At 32.4% G+C, this 15,256-nt stretch overlaps 1 protein-coding gene across 1 annotated transcript; it reads left to right on the top strand.

Moving 5' to 3' along the window:
- The first annotated feature begins 1,791 nt into the window (after nt 1-1,791).
- LOC134283503 (dual specificity mitogen-activated protein kinase kinase 7-like) lies at nt 1,792-11,055 on the top strand. Its single transcript, XM_062765955.1, has 13 exons — nt 1,792-1,990; nt 4,448-4,559; nt 4,781-4,847; nt 4,960-5,073; nt 5,423-5,542; nt 6,007-6,114; nt 6,343-6,394; nt 6,531-6,658; nt 6,925-7,005; nt 7,425-7,567; nt 7,920-7,965; nt 8,239-8,338; nt 8,679-11,055. The coding sequence occupies exons 1-12, from the start codon at nt 1,813-1,815 to the stop codon at nt 8,332-8,334; spliced, it is 1,245 nt and encodes a 414-aa protein (XP_062621939.1). The 5' UTR covers nt 1,792-1,812; the 3' UTR covers nt 8,335-8,338; nt 8,679-11,055.
- The last annotated feature ends 4,201 nt before the right edge of the window (nt 11,056-15,256 follow it).

Genomic DNA, 15,256 nt, shown 5'->3' with positions numbered 1-15,256 from the left:
TATAGTCCTTTAGATTTAACACACATTTATTCTAAAACTATATAAATCAAAATAATCTTTGAAATAAAATATAAGGATTATGTAAATTTCACTACACTTTCAACAATTGGGCTACTTTCGTTTTTAATTTTATGGATTTTGAGCTCGATTCATTTCAATTATTAAAAAAAAACATGAAACATTATTTTATATAGGCTTATCCTAAAATCAAATTTTAATCAAATCAAATAAAATTTTAAAACTTTTCAAACATAAAGCTAAAGATTGTAAAGTATGGAATGCCATATACGACAGCCAATTCTTTTCTTACTGCCAACTGTCTGCTACTTACTGCCAACTGCCACACATATTTGAATAAATTCTATATCTAAATTGATATTTATATGAATTTTCAACTGCGCGCGGATCCAGGACATTTTTTTTCCAAGAGGTCACCCTGGTAAAATTAATTTGACTAAATGACCATTATGTTTTATTTTATGTAATATTCAATATACAGTGTAATCTTAAAAGAAGTAACACACCCACCCCCATATTGATACTTTGCCACCCACGGAGACAACAAAACCTGTGAAGAAAGAAAATAAAAAAAAAGATTTGTCTGGATGATTTTTTTTTATATTTTCCTTACATTCGATTTTAAAAATTCTCTTTTAAAGATGTATATCTCTGTGTGTTATAATGTTTCATATGCAAATATCTTGGGGATGGGGTGGGGTGAAAGGTGGGGGGGGGGATTTGTACAGTCATGGATTAATGTGTAAACTGAACGAACTAAAACTGATCTTGGACCCTCCACGTAGAAAACGCCTATCAAACATGTATATATCTCTTTGTTTTTACAAATAAGATATGTTCTACATGCATAGTTCTAGAGAGGGAGAGAGAGGTCCGGACCATCCCTCTGAAATTTGTAAAGTTATTTAGTGCACAAATTAAACCAACTAAAAGTTATACAATGTATAAAATAAATCAAGAAAAGGGACAGACAGAGACACCCTCCATCCCCAAAAATGCGGTTTCGTGTTATTGGTCATAGACATGAAGGTATGACGGACATGCCCCCTCTCCCGGCCAAATAAATTTTCACATTAAGGAAAGGACTTTACGTTTTTTTTTTCTTGTCAAGTTATTTCTGGGTTGTTTTTTTTAACATGTACCTTTGTGTGTTCTAGATCTGTGTTGTTTTTTTTTTGTTGAAAATGCACATAAATATCAATATAAAAATAAAATTTATTCAAATATGTGTGGCAGTTAGCAGTAAGCAGTTGGCAGTAAACAGTCAGCAGTTGGCAGTAAGCAGTTGGCTGTCGTATATGGCATTCCATAGTAAAGCGAGCTTCCTACGAAATTCTTTTCTTCGCTATTTAGATCTACTCACTTTCCCAAGTTTCCTGTCTGTCTTCAACTGTTCAATATTCTCGCTGAACTCTTTTCCACCCCCTTTCCTACGATTCCTCTCTATTCAGTCGTCTTCCTTTTCCTCATTAAAAAAGTTTCTTGTTTAATATCGATACCACGTCCCCTTTTTATGACTGAAAATGTTTACGACTTTGAAACTCACTTTGCGGGAAATTATTGAATTAGGCATGTAACGTTATGAGTTTTACTTTCATTTTCCTTTTATTTTCATTAAAGTACATCATTCCGATAAGTCATATCGCATATGTACTTCTAATGCGGGGAAAAAATAATTAAGGCCGATGTTAGTATGCTTTAGTGTATTTTTTTTACAACTTTTGTAAATCCCGCTACTCAATACTTCCGATTCAAGCATTTCAGTGACACGGATAATATGTCATGTGATTAAAAATGTCTACTCCGTCGTCGTTGAACCAAAGGATTAACGATTTAGAAAGACGATTAAAGGTTGAAAACAAATCAAGAGACAATGACAGACAGAGACACTTAGCCCCAAATAATGAATTGGTATTTCCTAGGCCATTCAAGCTCGATTCAGGACATGCAAGTCCCCGCAAACCAAGAGCCTGTAAGTTTGTTTTTGTCGCTTGTCATCCTCCACAGTTGTTTTCAGTACCTTTGTGTCACTAGACTGTGTTGTTAGGTAACTTGTTTAAAAAATAATGTGAAATAATTAATAAATGTGAAATAAAATTTTTGTACATGATGTCTTATTAGAGGTAGAGGATAATGACAAATTCAGAATTGATATTCCAAATGTCAAATTGAATTTGGAAATATTTTGGACAATGAAAACTAATGGCCTGGTTCATTTTAATAAAACTATGGTTTAGATAAAATATGTTAAATCTTTTCTTGTTCTCTTGTAGGTATAAAAGATTTAAGAGCTTCTAGAATTCTGTCGATATGTCTTCACTTTTTTTTTTCTGTTTTCCCCTCTTTGGCCTCTATTTCAAAGAATTTTAAAAACAACTCCCTCATAAATTGTGACAGGCTTGATCACAGATGTAAAAAATAATATTTTCAGTATGATTGATTTTAATGAAACAAAATGTATAATTTCCAATTGCAGGAATGAAAGGGTTTTAAAATCCCCATTTCCTATTTAGTCATTCAGTGCAATGTTCACTGTGCTGGGATTTTTAAAATCAAATTTGAGTCAAACTTATACATTGAGTTCCATAAAAACAGTGAAAACTGTAATATAATTTGGTATGTTTCAAATTAGTTATTTAACCTAGCTGACCTATGTCCTTGGTCCAGAAAAACTCATTGCCACGTACCCTTCATACGATCATTCATGTGATGACTCTCTCACCATGGAATTATTTAATATAAGCATGCAGTTTTAAAGTGCATCTGTTTGAATTTGTCATCAACAACTTACAACTTAAAAGAGCATGAATAGAAAAAATGTCATGATTTCTGTTATATTCTTTCATTACACTAGGAGGTTAAATGGTTGTTTGTTTGTTTGTTTTATTGTTCAGTATATTGAAATTCATTACATATATTTTTTTAAACAGATAGATCTATTAAATGCATGATATTTTGTAATCTGTTTGTTTTGTTTTCATAATTATAAGTTCTAGTGCATTTTTTGGTTTAGATGAGGGTGGCCCACAATGTGTCTATCAAAGAGGCACCTCAGAGAGTCAAGGGCATGAAAGAGGGAGTGCCAACACCAATATGTGTATATATCTTCTGATACATTAATTACTATAATCATTTTAACACTCTAACTACCTGACTGTATATCATATACACTAATAATTGCTTATAACATTGCAGCTGCATCATGGCAAATAAATGTTTTAGAAAATACTCACCCTTTCACTCGTAGGGTTACTGTTTATGATTTATAAAAGTGATTACCGATTGTATGTAAGCATCTTGAGGTGCAAGGGTAATGTGCATAATTAATTTTGAAATATGGAGATATATATATTCTAAGAAAGACATTAGAAGCACTAACATTTACTTATGGTCATTGGTGTATTATGCTATGGCTGTCATACTTTTTTTAAATACTAAGTATATAAAAAAGATAAAAGAGTTATTTCCTATGTAGCTTGTAACATGAGCTTTGATTGGTTTCAAAGTTGGGTGTAAATATCCATGCACCCGACATGAGCTGGGTGTAAATAAAATGTGACGTCACAATGCATACATTCTCGATGATAAAAACCGAATAACATGACATCATGATGCATTGTAGTATTTAGTTATCTTATTGATAGATTGACACACTCTGATGTTTACAAAGAATTTTTATGGGTACATAGGAAATAAATTCATTATCTAGGTCCAATCAAGGGTATGGGGATTTACCCTGGGTTGTTTCCATGACTTACCCTTTATGCCTCAGGGTGTATTCATAATCTTTGATTACCTATGTTTTTAAATACTAGTAAAATAATGTAGATCCTCAAGTATTCAAATACCCGGGATAAAAGATAATGTCACATTTTAAAAAGTTCATATATTAAATTAAAGAAATACTCCAGAATAGAGTAATTTTTCTAAAGATTATTATTTGTATAAATATAATATTGTACTAGCAGAGACTTCTTAAAATTTTAGTTGGTTTTAAGTATTAGATCATCTATCTATCCATAAAAAATTAATATATAGACCTTTCCTCAAGTGTGTTTTATACTAGCTAGTGCAGAGTTCTACGTCTTCGCAAGCTAAGGGTTTTTCTATTTATGGGGAGTGAAGTGGACCGAAAACCCTTGGCCAGCAAAGATGAGAGTTTTATGACTGAAAAAAACCTACAATTTCATTCAATATATTTTTTTATCTACTTCAATCTCTATATAATAAGATATTCTACATATATCTGAAGATTACAATTTGTGTCATATACTTTTAAAAATTAAATTTGCATCTTTTTCTTGATAAACCAGTAGTAATTTGTAAAGAGAAATCACTGTTCAAATTTTACTTTGAAACAATTAAAGAAAGTGCAATATATTGGTCTAAAAATTACAACATACTTGTACTATTTTATTTTCTGTTTCAGTTGGGGGAGATTTTCCAGCAACATCAAGGTCAAGTTCAGCACCCTCTTCTGGCCGCCGCAGACCAGGGGGGATAAGCCTGGAGTCTGGTGGCAGGTCACGACAACCAGACAGGTGAGGAATAGTCTGACCAGTCTTCCTTTCTATCCCTAAAACAGTTTCTCTTAGATATATGAATTAAAATTAACTCCATAATTCTGCTAAATTTGCATTCTGCTTATCTTGACATTTGCACACAGAAGAATATAGAATTCAGATGAATTGAATGTATATATGGTCAGTCTCATTTCATGATAAAGATGCATTATGAGTTGTTGGTTGAATGTTTATTGCAGTGCTGAAATAGAACAGAAGTATAAAGAGATAATGAAGATGACTGGAATACTAACCCTAAATAATCAGGTAAGTGACAATTCTTGTTATACAAAATTCCAAGGCCCTAGGTCAAGATGAGCTGTTTCTTTATCATATTTTTTTATGATTGGTGAAATGTAATTTCCTGTTTTTATTGTAGAAACACAACACAGATATTAATGAGATGGAGTCCCTGGGTGAACTAGGGCATGGCACATGTGGACAGGTCATTAAAATGAGACACAAACCGACCAATCATCTCATGGCAGTTAAGGTATGGGTATAAACAGTCTTACTGAATTTGTCAGGGAAAAAATGTAATTGAAAATTTTATCATGATGACCTTATAGCTCTGTAGTTTTTCAGCAATATGCTTCAATGGTTAAATATAACCAATTTATGAACAGTTGGGACATTTAAATACTAGCAAGGAAAGATAATTTCTGCAAGCTTCCCTATCTTCAAGAGATTAAATTACATCATTTCCTAGTTTGCAAACTATCGATGGAAAGTTTTTAAATTGTGGGAACATGTAAAAGTGTTTAAAGTCCTTCTTTATTCTCTATCAATGAAAGAAAATATGTAAAATTTAATAATATTATTATTTTTTTTTTTTTGCACAGCAAATGAGAAGATCTGGAAATAAAGAAGAAAATAAGAGAATTATAATGGATCTAGATGTTGTTTTAAAATGCCATGATTATCCCTACATTGTACAGTGTATAGGAACATTCATCACACCTGTAAGTTTTTTCCCTATGTAAAATAACTGTAAATAAACAACAACAAAATGGTAATTGTCATTCAACAGAAATACAGAGCTAAAGAATTATGTGTCATATTTGCAAATAGCTGCAGAATTGTAGCTCGATGCTTGAAAAAATTCAGACAGATAATGCAGAGAGCTACAGATCCAAGCATTGTAAAAAAAAAAAAAAAAAGAATTAAAAGAAAAATAAAGCCACTTTTTTGTCACTTGCTGCGGGTATTACTGCTTTCCCTTGTTTTAAAAATAGTATAATCTAATAACAACAAAAAAATGGAGGCGTAAATTTGAAGATTTTTACAACATAAACATGATAAAGTTCTGTAGCTCTCTGTTTTATCTGTCCAAATTTTGCTAATTGCAAATTCATTCACAGACAGTGAGATTGTAACTTTTAATTCTGGCAAATATTGTACAAACAGAATATTGATTTGTTTTCAGAGTGAGGTGTGGATTTGCATGGAACTAATGTCTACCTGTCTCGATAAATTATTGAAAAGAACTAAAATGCCCATTCCAGAGAAGATTCTGGGAAAGATGGCGGTAGCTGTAAGTTTATCAGAAGTCAATTTTTCATGTTATTTATGTGGCTTAATATACTTTCTCTTCTTACATTTTGAATCTGGTGCTATTTGAAGAAGTACGGATCAGTCAATGTTTTTTCTATGAATGTAATTGATTTAGTCCCTAGCCAATCCAAAGTGTTCATTTGAAGAATGTCTGCATTATTGAAATTTAAGCACAGTACCCGGTATATGAAATTGATATTTTTTACAGATTGTGAAGGCACTTGACTATCTAAAGGAAAAACATGGGGTCATTCATAGAGGTATTATATGTACTTGTTCTTGATGTGCATGCAAGATTTTCCAGTATATGAATTATGTCTTTCTATTTAAAGTTTTAAAATCAAGGCAATCAATAGAAAGTGTATAAACTTGTATCTGTTCTCATTTTCCCATCAGACGTGAAACCCTCCAATATACTGCTGGATCAGAATGGGATAGTTAAGCTGTGTGACTTTGGCATCAGTGGACGGCTGGTCGACTCCAAGGCCAAGACCAGAAGTGCCGGCTGTGCTGCTTACATGGCAGTAAGTCAAAACATTTATAAAGTTCTGATGGTTATATGAAACATTAAAAAAAATAAGAAAAATTTGTAATCATATTTTGATAACTACCTTTTTGTTGTAAGGACTTGTGACAGGATATTTACCAAGTAATTGAGATCTATCATGTCTCTTTCTCTCTCTCTCAAAAAGAAAAGTAGTAAAAAACAAAACTTTTTTTATTTTGGTTCACAATTTTTTATTATCCAGTAATTTTAAAGAGATGAATTATATTTTTCCTCTTTTTAAAGCCTGAGAGAATAGATCCACCAGACCCCCAGCGACCAGATTACGATATCAGAGCTGACGTGTGGAGTCTGGGAATCACACTGGTAAATCACAGACTGTCAATCATAAAAAGTTTATCTGTCAAAGGACATTAACAACCCTATAACTTATTAAGGACAAGAATTTTACTGTGTTGAAAGCAGGCTTCAGTTCTAGTATAGGACTTTTGAATTTTTCTTTGCAGAGCATCTGTCATTTACTAGTATTTTACATAAATAAAATTATCAGATTTTAGCTCATCTCAACGAAGGATGTTGGGGAAATAAAGACATTTTCTTGATTAGTGATTTTGGAACAAGTCAACTCTCAATGAACTATAAAACCTACTTATAAACAGAACTTGCATGAATATGCATACTAACTAAAAAGAATATATAATGTGAGATTTGCATTACTTAAACTGATAACATTCGTCCAGGTGAGCTTTGTTGTCCTTGATTACCTATGTTTACAATTCTTGCAGGTTGAGCTGGCTACAGGGGAGTTCCCCTATAAGGACTGTAAGACAGATTTTGAGGTCCTCACCAAAGTTCTACAGGATGACCCGCCATTGTTGACTCCTGGTCCAGCATATTCCCATGAGTTGTGTTCATTTATTAGAGATTGGTAGGTCATTATAGGACATCTCAAGTACTGTAAAATCACATATTTTCATGGGGTCAAATTTTCATGGTTTGAGTAAAAACTCTTGGTTCTTGGGGATTTGAATTTGTGGATGAAGAATTGTTGTATAGTCATGTATTTAATATTTTACATTTCATGGTGGACATGAATTCGTTAGTCATTTCATACCTTGAAAACAACGAAAATTAACTAACCAACCCCAACCCCCAACCGCAACCCCCAAGAAAATTTGTGATTTCAAAGTATTAATATACATCACTCAGCATAATGAAAGATTTTTAGATTAATTGTCTTTTTTAGTTCACTCAGTATAATTATCTTGTTTTCTTTGCAGTCTAACAAAAGATTACAAAAAACGTCCAAAGTATAGGAAGCTTCTTGTAAGTGTATTTATATTACATGTAATGTGTATTTATTTATTCTTTACATTGATCTTCTTTTCAAATTTTCAATTGAAGCAAATCTTTAATATCAATTGCAAAACAATGTGAACATGTATACATATTTTCCTATAAACATACTTTTTAAATAAATCAGTCTATTTTGACTCTATTTTATTGTCAAAATGGATATAGGAGATAAATTGTAATTTTAGTTAATTTTTTTTTTTTTACAAACTTCCATGTCGCTTTACAATTTGTATGTTTGTACAGGAACACCCCTTCATTAAGAAATATGAAGTGGAGAATGTGAATGTGGCCAAGTGGTTCAGTGATATGTCAGAGATAATGGCCTGCTATAGTTCATGATGAGGTGAGAGGATAGTATTGTCAATTTGAGAGGGTTTACAAGGAGCAATTACTCTCTTCCATTGGCTCCTGTATATTTTTGTGATAAAAGCATGAAATAGTGCATTTACCTATTTGAATTCATCATAAGTACTGTAAAAGTAAAAAAAAATACATTCATAAAAGAATATTTAGAATGTACTAGTCAGTCTTAATTCTCTCTGTGCCAGGAGACTCACAAGGCCTGGACGTAGTGGTAGATGCTAATAAGAAATTAAAATTATTTGTACTTTTATATCAGTATATTTACAAGGAGATCTTTAATTTTCATTAGTCGTAAATTTTTCAATATTTTTCATTTTCAGTTCAACGAAGTAGTTATGATTTCATTTGACATTCACCTGATATGCTGGTCATGAAGGAGAATACCAAACCTTGAACATCAATGACCCGGTTTCTATTGATGTGGCATCATTTATCTCCATGACAACAAGCAGTGCAAAGTTCCTGATGGATTTTTATTCAAGATGATAAAGCCGTGTGTTTCGCTTCCGTTGCCATGGGTGATGTAAACAATCTTCACTGGGCATGTCACTGAGATATGTCCCGAATTTCCTCATCTACTTATGAATGAGATGAATTTTACCAAAATAATTTGTGTTTATACTGTGAGGTATCTTTGGTAGGTCTTTTGGGCCTTTCTAATCTCTATAGCTTGTATGAGTGCATTTTTCTGTGTTTCCCTTGCCATTGAATTGTTTTTGAATAATTTTGAGTTGACCACATCATGTTTTTGAAAAGTATTGTATATTGTAAGTGTGGCACAAGTACATAATACAGTGTTTGTGACTATAGAGTTTTCCTTCTGAATATTTGCTGAATTACTGGAATTCTGAAAACTTCAATGAATTTTAGTTTGCCAAAGAAAAAAAAACATGTTTAAAATTTCTTTAATTATCAATGTTTTATTAAATTTTATTCATTAATGATCAGGAGATTGACATTTAATCCATGTTAAAATAGTTTTCACCATACCAGTATATTTAGGTCATAAAAATTTTTAATATAAGTTTTTACTGGGATTTTACCAAAGTAATTGGAAGGGAAACGTAACTTTGACTGGTTTACAGCAGAATCATTCCATTTTCTGTCATATGGTCTGTTGTACATGTATTGACACACAGGATGTGATGTCATATGGTCTGTTGTAAATGACACGCAGGATGTGACATCATCTCTTTTTATAGCGGTTTACTGAATCTCATTTTTTTTTCCTCAAATAAAAAAAAGAAAAATTGAGTGCTTATTGTAATATTTATTATGTACAGTAATTCTTATTATTGCACTTTTGTTGCAGTGTGTTTATACTATCTAAGATAGTTGTAAATTTTTACTATTAAAATCGGACTTCTGTCACTTTTAACAATGTCGTTGCACACAAGGACTGCTCCCAGTTTTTTAAATATTTAATTATAGGAATGTCAAAATATTTTTACAAGGAAGTCATTTATTATAGGTTTTTTTAAAGGTACATACATGTCTACAGTTTAATAAGAAAACATTTGAACCAACATGTTATTCAATGCAATATGGGTAGATATTAAATTTGTTACATAATTAACTAAGTGTGAAAGGGACAAAAAATTAAGGATCTGTTGCATCTGTTGCTGTAGTAAATCAAAAGGAATCTAACTACAAACTGGGTATATAATTTCCCCCATCCAATTTGATCTTTTATCAATACTGCATGTGGAGGTAGAAAATTCTTTGTGGATGTTGATTAACTTTGCGAAAATAATCAAATAAGTTTTTGAATTCTATAATTCATGATGCAGGTGATTAATGGAATATTCATTGACACACCTATTTCGATACATTTTCTAGTCATGTGAAACTTAAAGATACATACAACAAAAAAATTTTCTTATCTTCCGTATAGAAGAGTTACATTAATGTGTTTTTTATGTTTCTGTCAATAAAAATCTCTAAAGGAAGTTTTTATTAACTGTGTAAAAATATACAGTACTCCTGAAAATATTCTTGAAACTTAACAGTAAAAGGTTTAAAACCCAATTAAGAAAGACTGGGGGAAAAAAACAATATTTTCAAGCATATTGTGATTTTTAGGTCAAGCAAATATTTTCTGAGTATATTTATTCTGTTTTAGCAAATGAATTGAGCAGAAAAGTCCTAAAATACATGTACATGTTCATATCAGAAAATAATGATTTTTTTATGTCCCTGCAAGTTTTTATTCAGTGGAATTTTACTGTGTGTCTATTTTAATGAATTATTTCATTTAACTATAATCTTACTCTGAATTTGGGATTTTTTAATCTATATCATGATCTTTAAAATAAATGAATTTTTAATATATGATCTTTTTGACAAAACCCCTGCTGCACTCTTGAATGCTTCACAAAGTCAATAATTTTTCCCAGTGTTGAGGTTTCCATCCTAAAAGCATTGCATGTTTTCTGCAAAGAAAACTTTTTATTTGTACCATTTCATAAGCAAAACACAAATGTAAAAAAAATCTTAGATGGGGATCCATCCCCAATGATATCTCACCCACATGTTAATTAGGATCGTTAATCTTATATTATGTACCACATGATGTTGATTGTGATGTACATGTATTTTTTGAGCAGTGACTATCTCTATGAGGGGGCAGTGTGATTGTGTTGTTATTGTGTTCAGATGCTGCCAACAGCTGAGAGAATAAAAATATAACAAACTGTATTTTGGGGAACTTTTCTTGTCTTTTATACATCTAGTGTCTGCAATAAAAAGAAGTAAGTGGTTTAAAAATCATGGTTTGATTTTCCAATGAAGTTTAGCTGAATGGTCTGTAAGTACAGTAAATAATGTTTATAGCAAAGACTGGCCTTTCATGTTACACAGTGGATTTGAACCTATGGCATAAAGATCAACTCTTATTTTCTGTTTTGAGAGCGAATGCTTTAAGCACTTCACCATACTAGTAACTGTGTCGCTTAGTCACATGGCATTAAGAATGTTCTATTTAGATTCGAACCAACAACATAATTTAGCAGCAACTCCTTACTCCGGTACTAGAAAGCAAACATTTTAGCCACTGTTTCGCATGGGGAACCTCTTTTTGTTAAGAGAATAGCTTTCAATTAGACAAGATCACCCGATACAGAAATATGAAATTCTGAATTGCATCCACAAGAAATTCACCGAAGATTATGCTTTATGAAATGGCATTGTGCATTGGAGATTGCAATAAAGGAAATTGGTAAGGTGTCATGACAATTTTTTGCAAAGCAGAAGATATATTATGTCTGGAATTTAAAAGGTTCTGCTTAATTTGAGCAAACCCTAAATACATAAATGTATACTACATGACTTCTTGACCATTTGACCTTGAAGTTTGATCTGCATTTCAAAAATTTTAACATTGGTCATAACTTTGAATTTGAGAAGAGATAGGGCTTTCATATTAAATATTTGTATTACCTGTGACAACACCTTTCTAAATTCACTATGATTTTTTACCACGTGACCTTGACCGTGAAGTTTGATCTACTTTTCAAAAACTGTAACCTTGGTCATAACTTTTGAATTGGAAGAGCTAAGGCTTTCATATTCCACATATATATTACCTGTGACAATTAAGACCTTTCTAAATACAATATTATTTTTGACCCATTGACCTTGAAGTTTGACCTACTTTTCCAAAACTGTTTCCTTGATCATGACTTTTGAATGAGAAAAGTTAGGGCTTTCATATTTCAAATGTTTATTATCTGTGAAAAGGCCTTTCTAAATAAAACATTTTTTACCTCCTGACCTTAATGTCAGTTAAAAATGTTTTAAATGTGTAAAGTAAATAATATCATTTTTAAACATTTATCAGAATATAAATATATAATCTATCATGGAATCTGATCAAGTGACTAACCCGTATTAATATCCCGATTAAAGAAAAACGATACCGTTTTAAAAATTAAATATGCGATTTTTTTTTCGGCATTAAAAAATCCGTCTTAAACCTTTACTTTGCGACACGAATTGATGTGTTTGGTTTTACAAGTAAACAACATGTGGTTTTAGATTTTTCTTAACAAGCAACATTAAATACTATATTGATTCGATGACACGAAACCAAACTGATAATGGTGTCCTGTTGACATGGTAAAGAAATAATTTTGCCTGTAAATAAATTATTTAAGTCTTCGTTATTCCAGAAGTCTCCAGATTTATTTCCGGATCGCTTCCTCCCTTCCAGATGGTCGAACCTGTTATTCCATTCGCTTATAAGAGGCTATTCCCGTCGCCCAACAAACACTCACGATGGTCAACAATGTCCATTTATCTTTGATGCGACGGCTGCTCGCATCTCAAGTGCTAGCACGCACATGTCGAATAATTTTATTAATTGCTCTTGAGCTTCAATTTAAAACCGTCTTAGAGACATATTTAGACATTTTTGGGAAAGGGAAATTGGACAATTTAATGAAATACTAGAAAGTCACATTTATTTTCAGTGGTATGACACGCAGGCATACGTAAATATGTAATTACTACGAGGGATATGAAATTGATAAATATATTCCCTGACATGCACTGGAGTGTGGTGGCAACAATTACTTTGGTCTCTAGTTTTTGTTTTTTTTTTCCATAGGGATATTTTGGAAGAAATCTTGAAAATATGGTTCCAAAGTTTAGCATGGTCAGTGTACGTCAAATTACATCCGTTATTTGCAAACATCTTCATGTCCATGTCATATCTACCTATCCAAATAGTTTTGTTTTTTCGCACCAGTTTGTTGAGAAGACCTTTAAAATTATCTAGTTTAAACTAATTTATTTAAAAAGCATTTTCATTTATTCGCCACTAGTATATCTATTAAAACCTGTAGAGATTATAATATTTCTTGCAAGAGAACCAAAATAAATTGTTATTAAGCGGTGACGGAACAAAATACGACGGACAAGACTGAAGGACCGGGGTCAAACCTGGGCCTTCTGAATCACTAGTCAGGTGCACGCAATGAGCTATTTGGCCACCGACTATCAAACCTCCCCGACCAACACCCCCCCCCCCCCCCCGGAGCATTGTACCCCATGTGTTTACTAAATGGGCATTTTTATTATCAGGTTAGCATTACAACCCATGTAACTCTTGTATTTTAGTTAAAGTTCTATATAAAAACAATTGTTTTAATGCCTTTATCCGTTCACGCTTGCAAGAAGACCTTTAATGTCTAGCAACATATCGAACAAACGGCCAATATATCGTTGTGCAGTCAACAGTTTCTGTAAACAATCTTTTAAATCAACCTCCCCCGATTTCAATTTCCTGATAATTAATTTGTGTTTTCACAAATACCTTGCAGATAATACATCATTGTTCATCATCGACACCGTTACTGGTTGTGGAAACAAGAAATAATGTGGGATTATCTTGCACAAACATGGAATATCATTCAATATTATCGACACACACTTATCATAAAAAGATTATCTGTGAAATATGATGTTCGATTTGAGTATTGCTCGAAGATGAAATTGGAGTTAATGGAGAAAACGATATTTAGTAGTTCACTGGGGTAGCAAATATATGGGGGAAAATTCTGCGCGTAACTCTTATGGCGTGCTTCATACCCCAGGGAACATAGTTTATGTCCAAAGTAACGTTCTGTGTATTCGTTCTTTATTGTTTACCTATCAGACTAAAAGCAATTTAAAATTTCTAGAGTAAAATATATGTCCTCTTACAAAAGAAACAATGGGTATATTTCTAAGTTTTTGAAAGTCAATCTTAAAGCTCTAGGACATGAAGTCAAAGTTCGTAGTACATTTGGAAAAAATATTGTCAATGAAAATAAACATATAACAATTATAAGATTAATCCTTAGATCCTTAGATACACCATCCATCCTAATTAGATCCTTATAGAACCAGTAGTAACCAGGAACAAGCAAATTCGAAGAATTGTGGTCCCCCGCTTTCGGTGTCTTTGTGGGTGAGATAAATTATTGTCCCCCGCTTTCGTGAAAGCGACTGGTCATTCAATCTCATTTGTCTGTCCGTCTGTCTGTCCGTCCGTCATAAAAACTTTAACCTTGCCCATAACTTTTGATTTAGTAGAGCTATGACTTTTATATTTCACATGTTTATTCCTTGTGACACCTTTCTTTAGGTACTACCAAATTTGACCTTTTGACCTTGACCTTGGAGTTTGACCCACTTTTACACCTCAAATTTGAACTTTTACTTTGGCTATAACTTTTGAATGGAAAATACTAGGACTTTCATACTTCAAATATGTATTCTTTGTAGCAAGACCTTTCATTAGAAACCAGCACTTTGACCTTTTGACCTAGCTGCAGATCTGTAGCTCTCCGAAAAAATATATTGATAGACCGGAGAGCTACAGTGCCACCCATTGAAAAAACTGTATATTTATTGCGCACAGAAAAGTGCGCTCGGTTCTTAATTAATTCTTCCAAATTCTTACCTCAATTGCAAATAAGGAAAGATTTCAAAAAATTCCTTTATCTTCTATCAAGTACTCTCGTAGTTGACATCCGAAGCATGCACGTTTTATGATAATTGCATATTGGACCGAATTATCTTTGAAACCAAAATGGCAGTATAAATAAGCGAAATGTTCGATGATTACAATATCAGGGTCAGGACTCAGGAGGACTATTAACAACAATTATGAGGAATTTTTGGTTGTGGAAAAAGCGAAAGAATATGTTAGGAACACACGGTTAGTAATATTTTGAGATTACATTTGAAAAACATGGAGAAATAAATCGAGAACCGAGCGCACTTTTTTGTGCGCAATAAATATACAGTTTTTTCAATGGGTGGCACTGTAGCACTCCGGTCTATCAATATCTTTTTTTCGGAGAGCTACAGATCTGCAGCTACTTTTGACCTTGACCTTGGAGATTTCCGTACT

This window comes from Saccostrea cucullata, unplaced genomic scaffold (assembly GCF_032062105.1).
Source record: "Saccostrea cucullata isolate Sc308-1 unplaced genomic scaffold, CSIRO_AGI_Scuc_v1 ctg162, whole genome shotgun sequence".
Lineage (NCBI taxonomy): Eukaryota > Metazoa > Mollusca > Bivalvia > Ostreida > Ostreidae > Saccostrea > Saccostrea cuccullata.
Note: the sequence above shows the minus strand (reverse complement) of the source record. Positions and strands in the feature narration are given on the sequence as shown.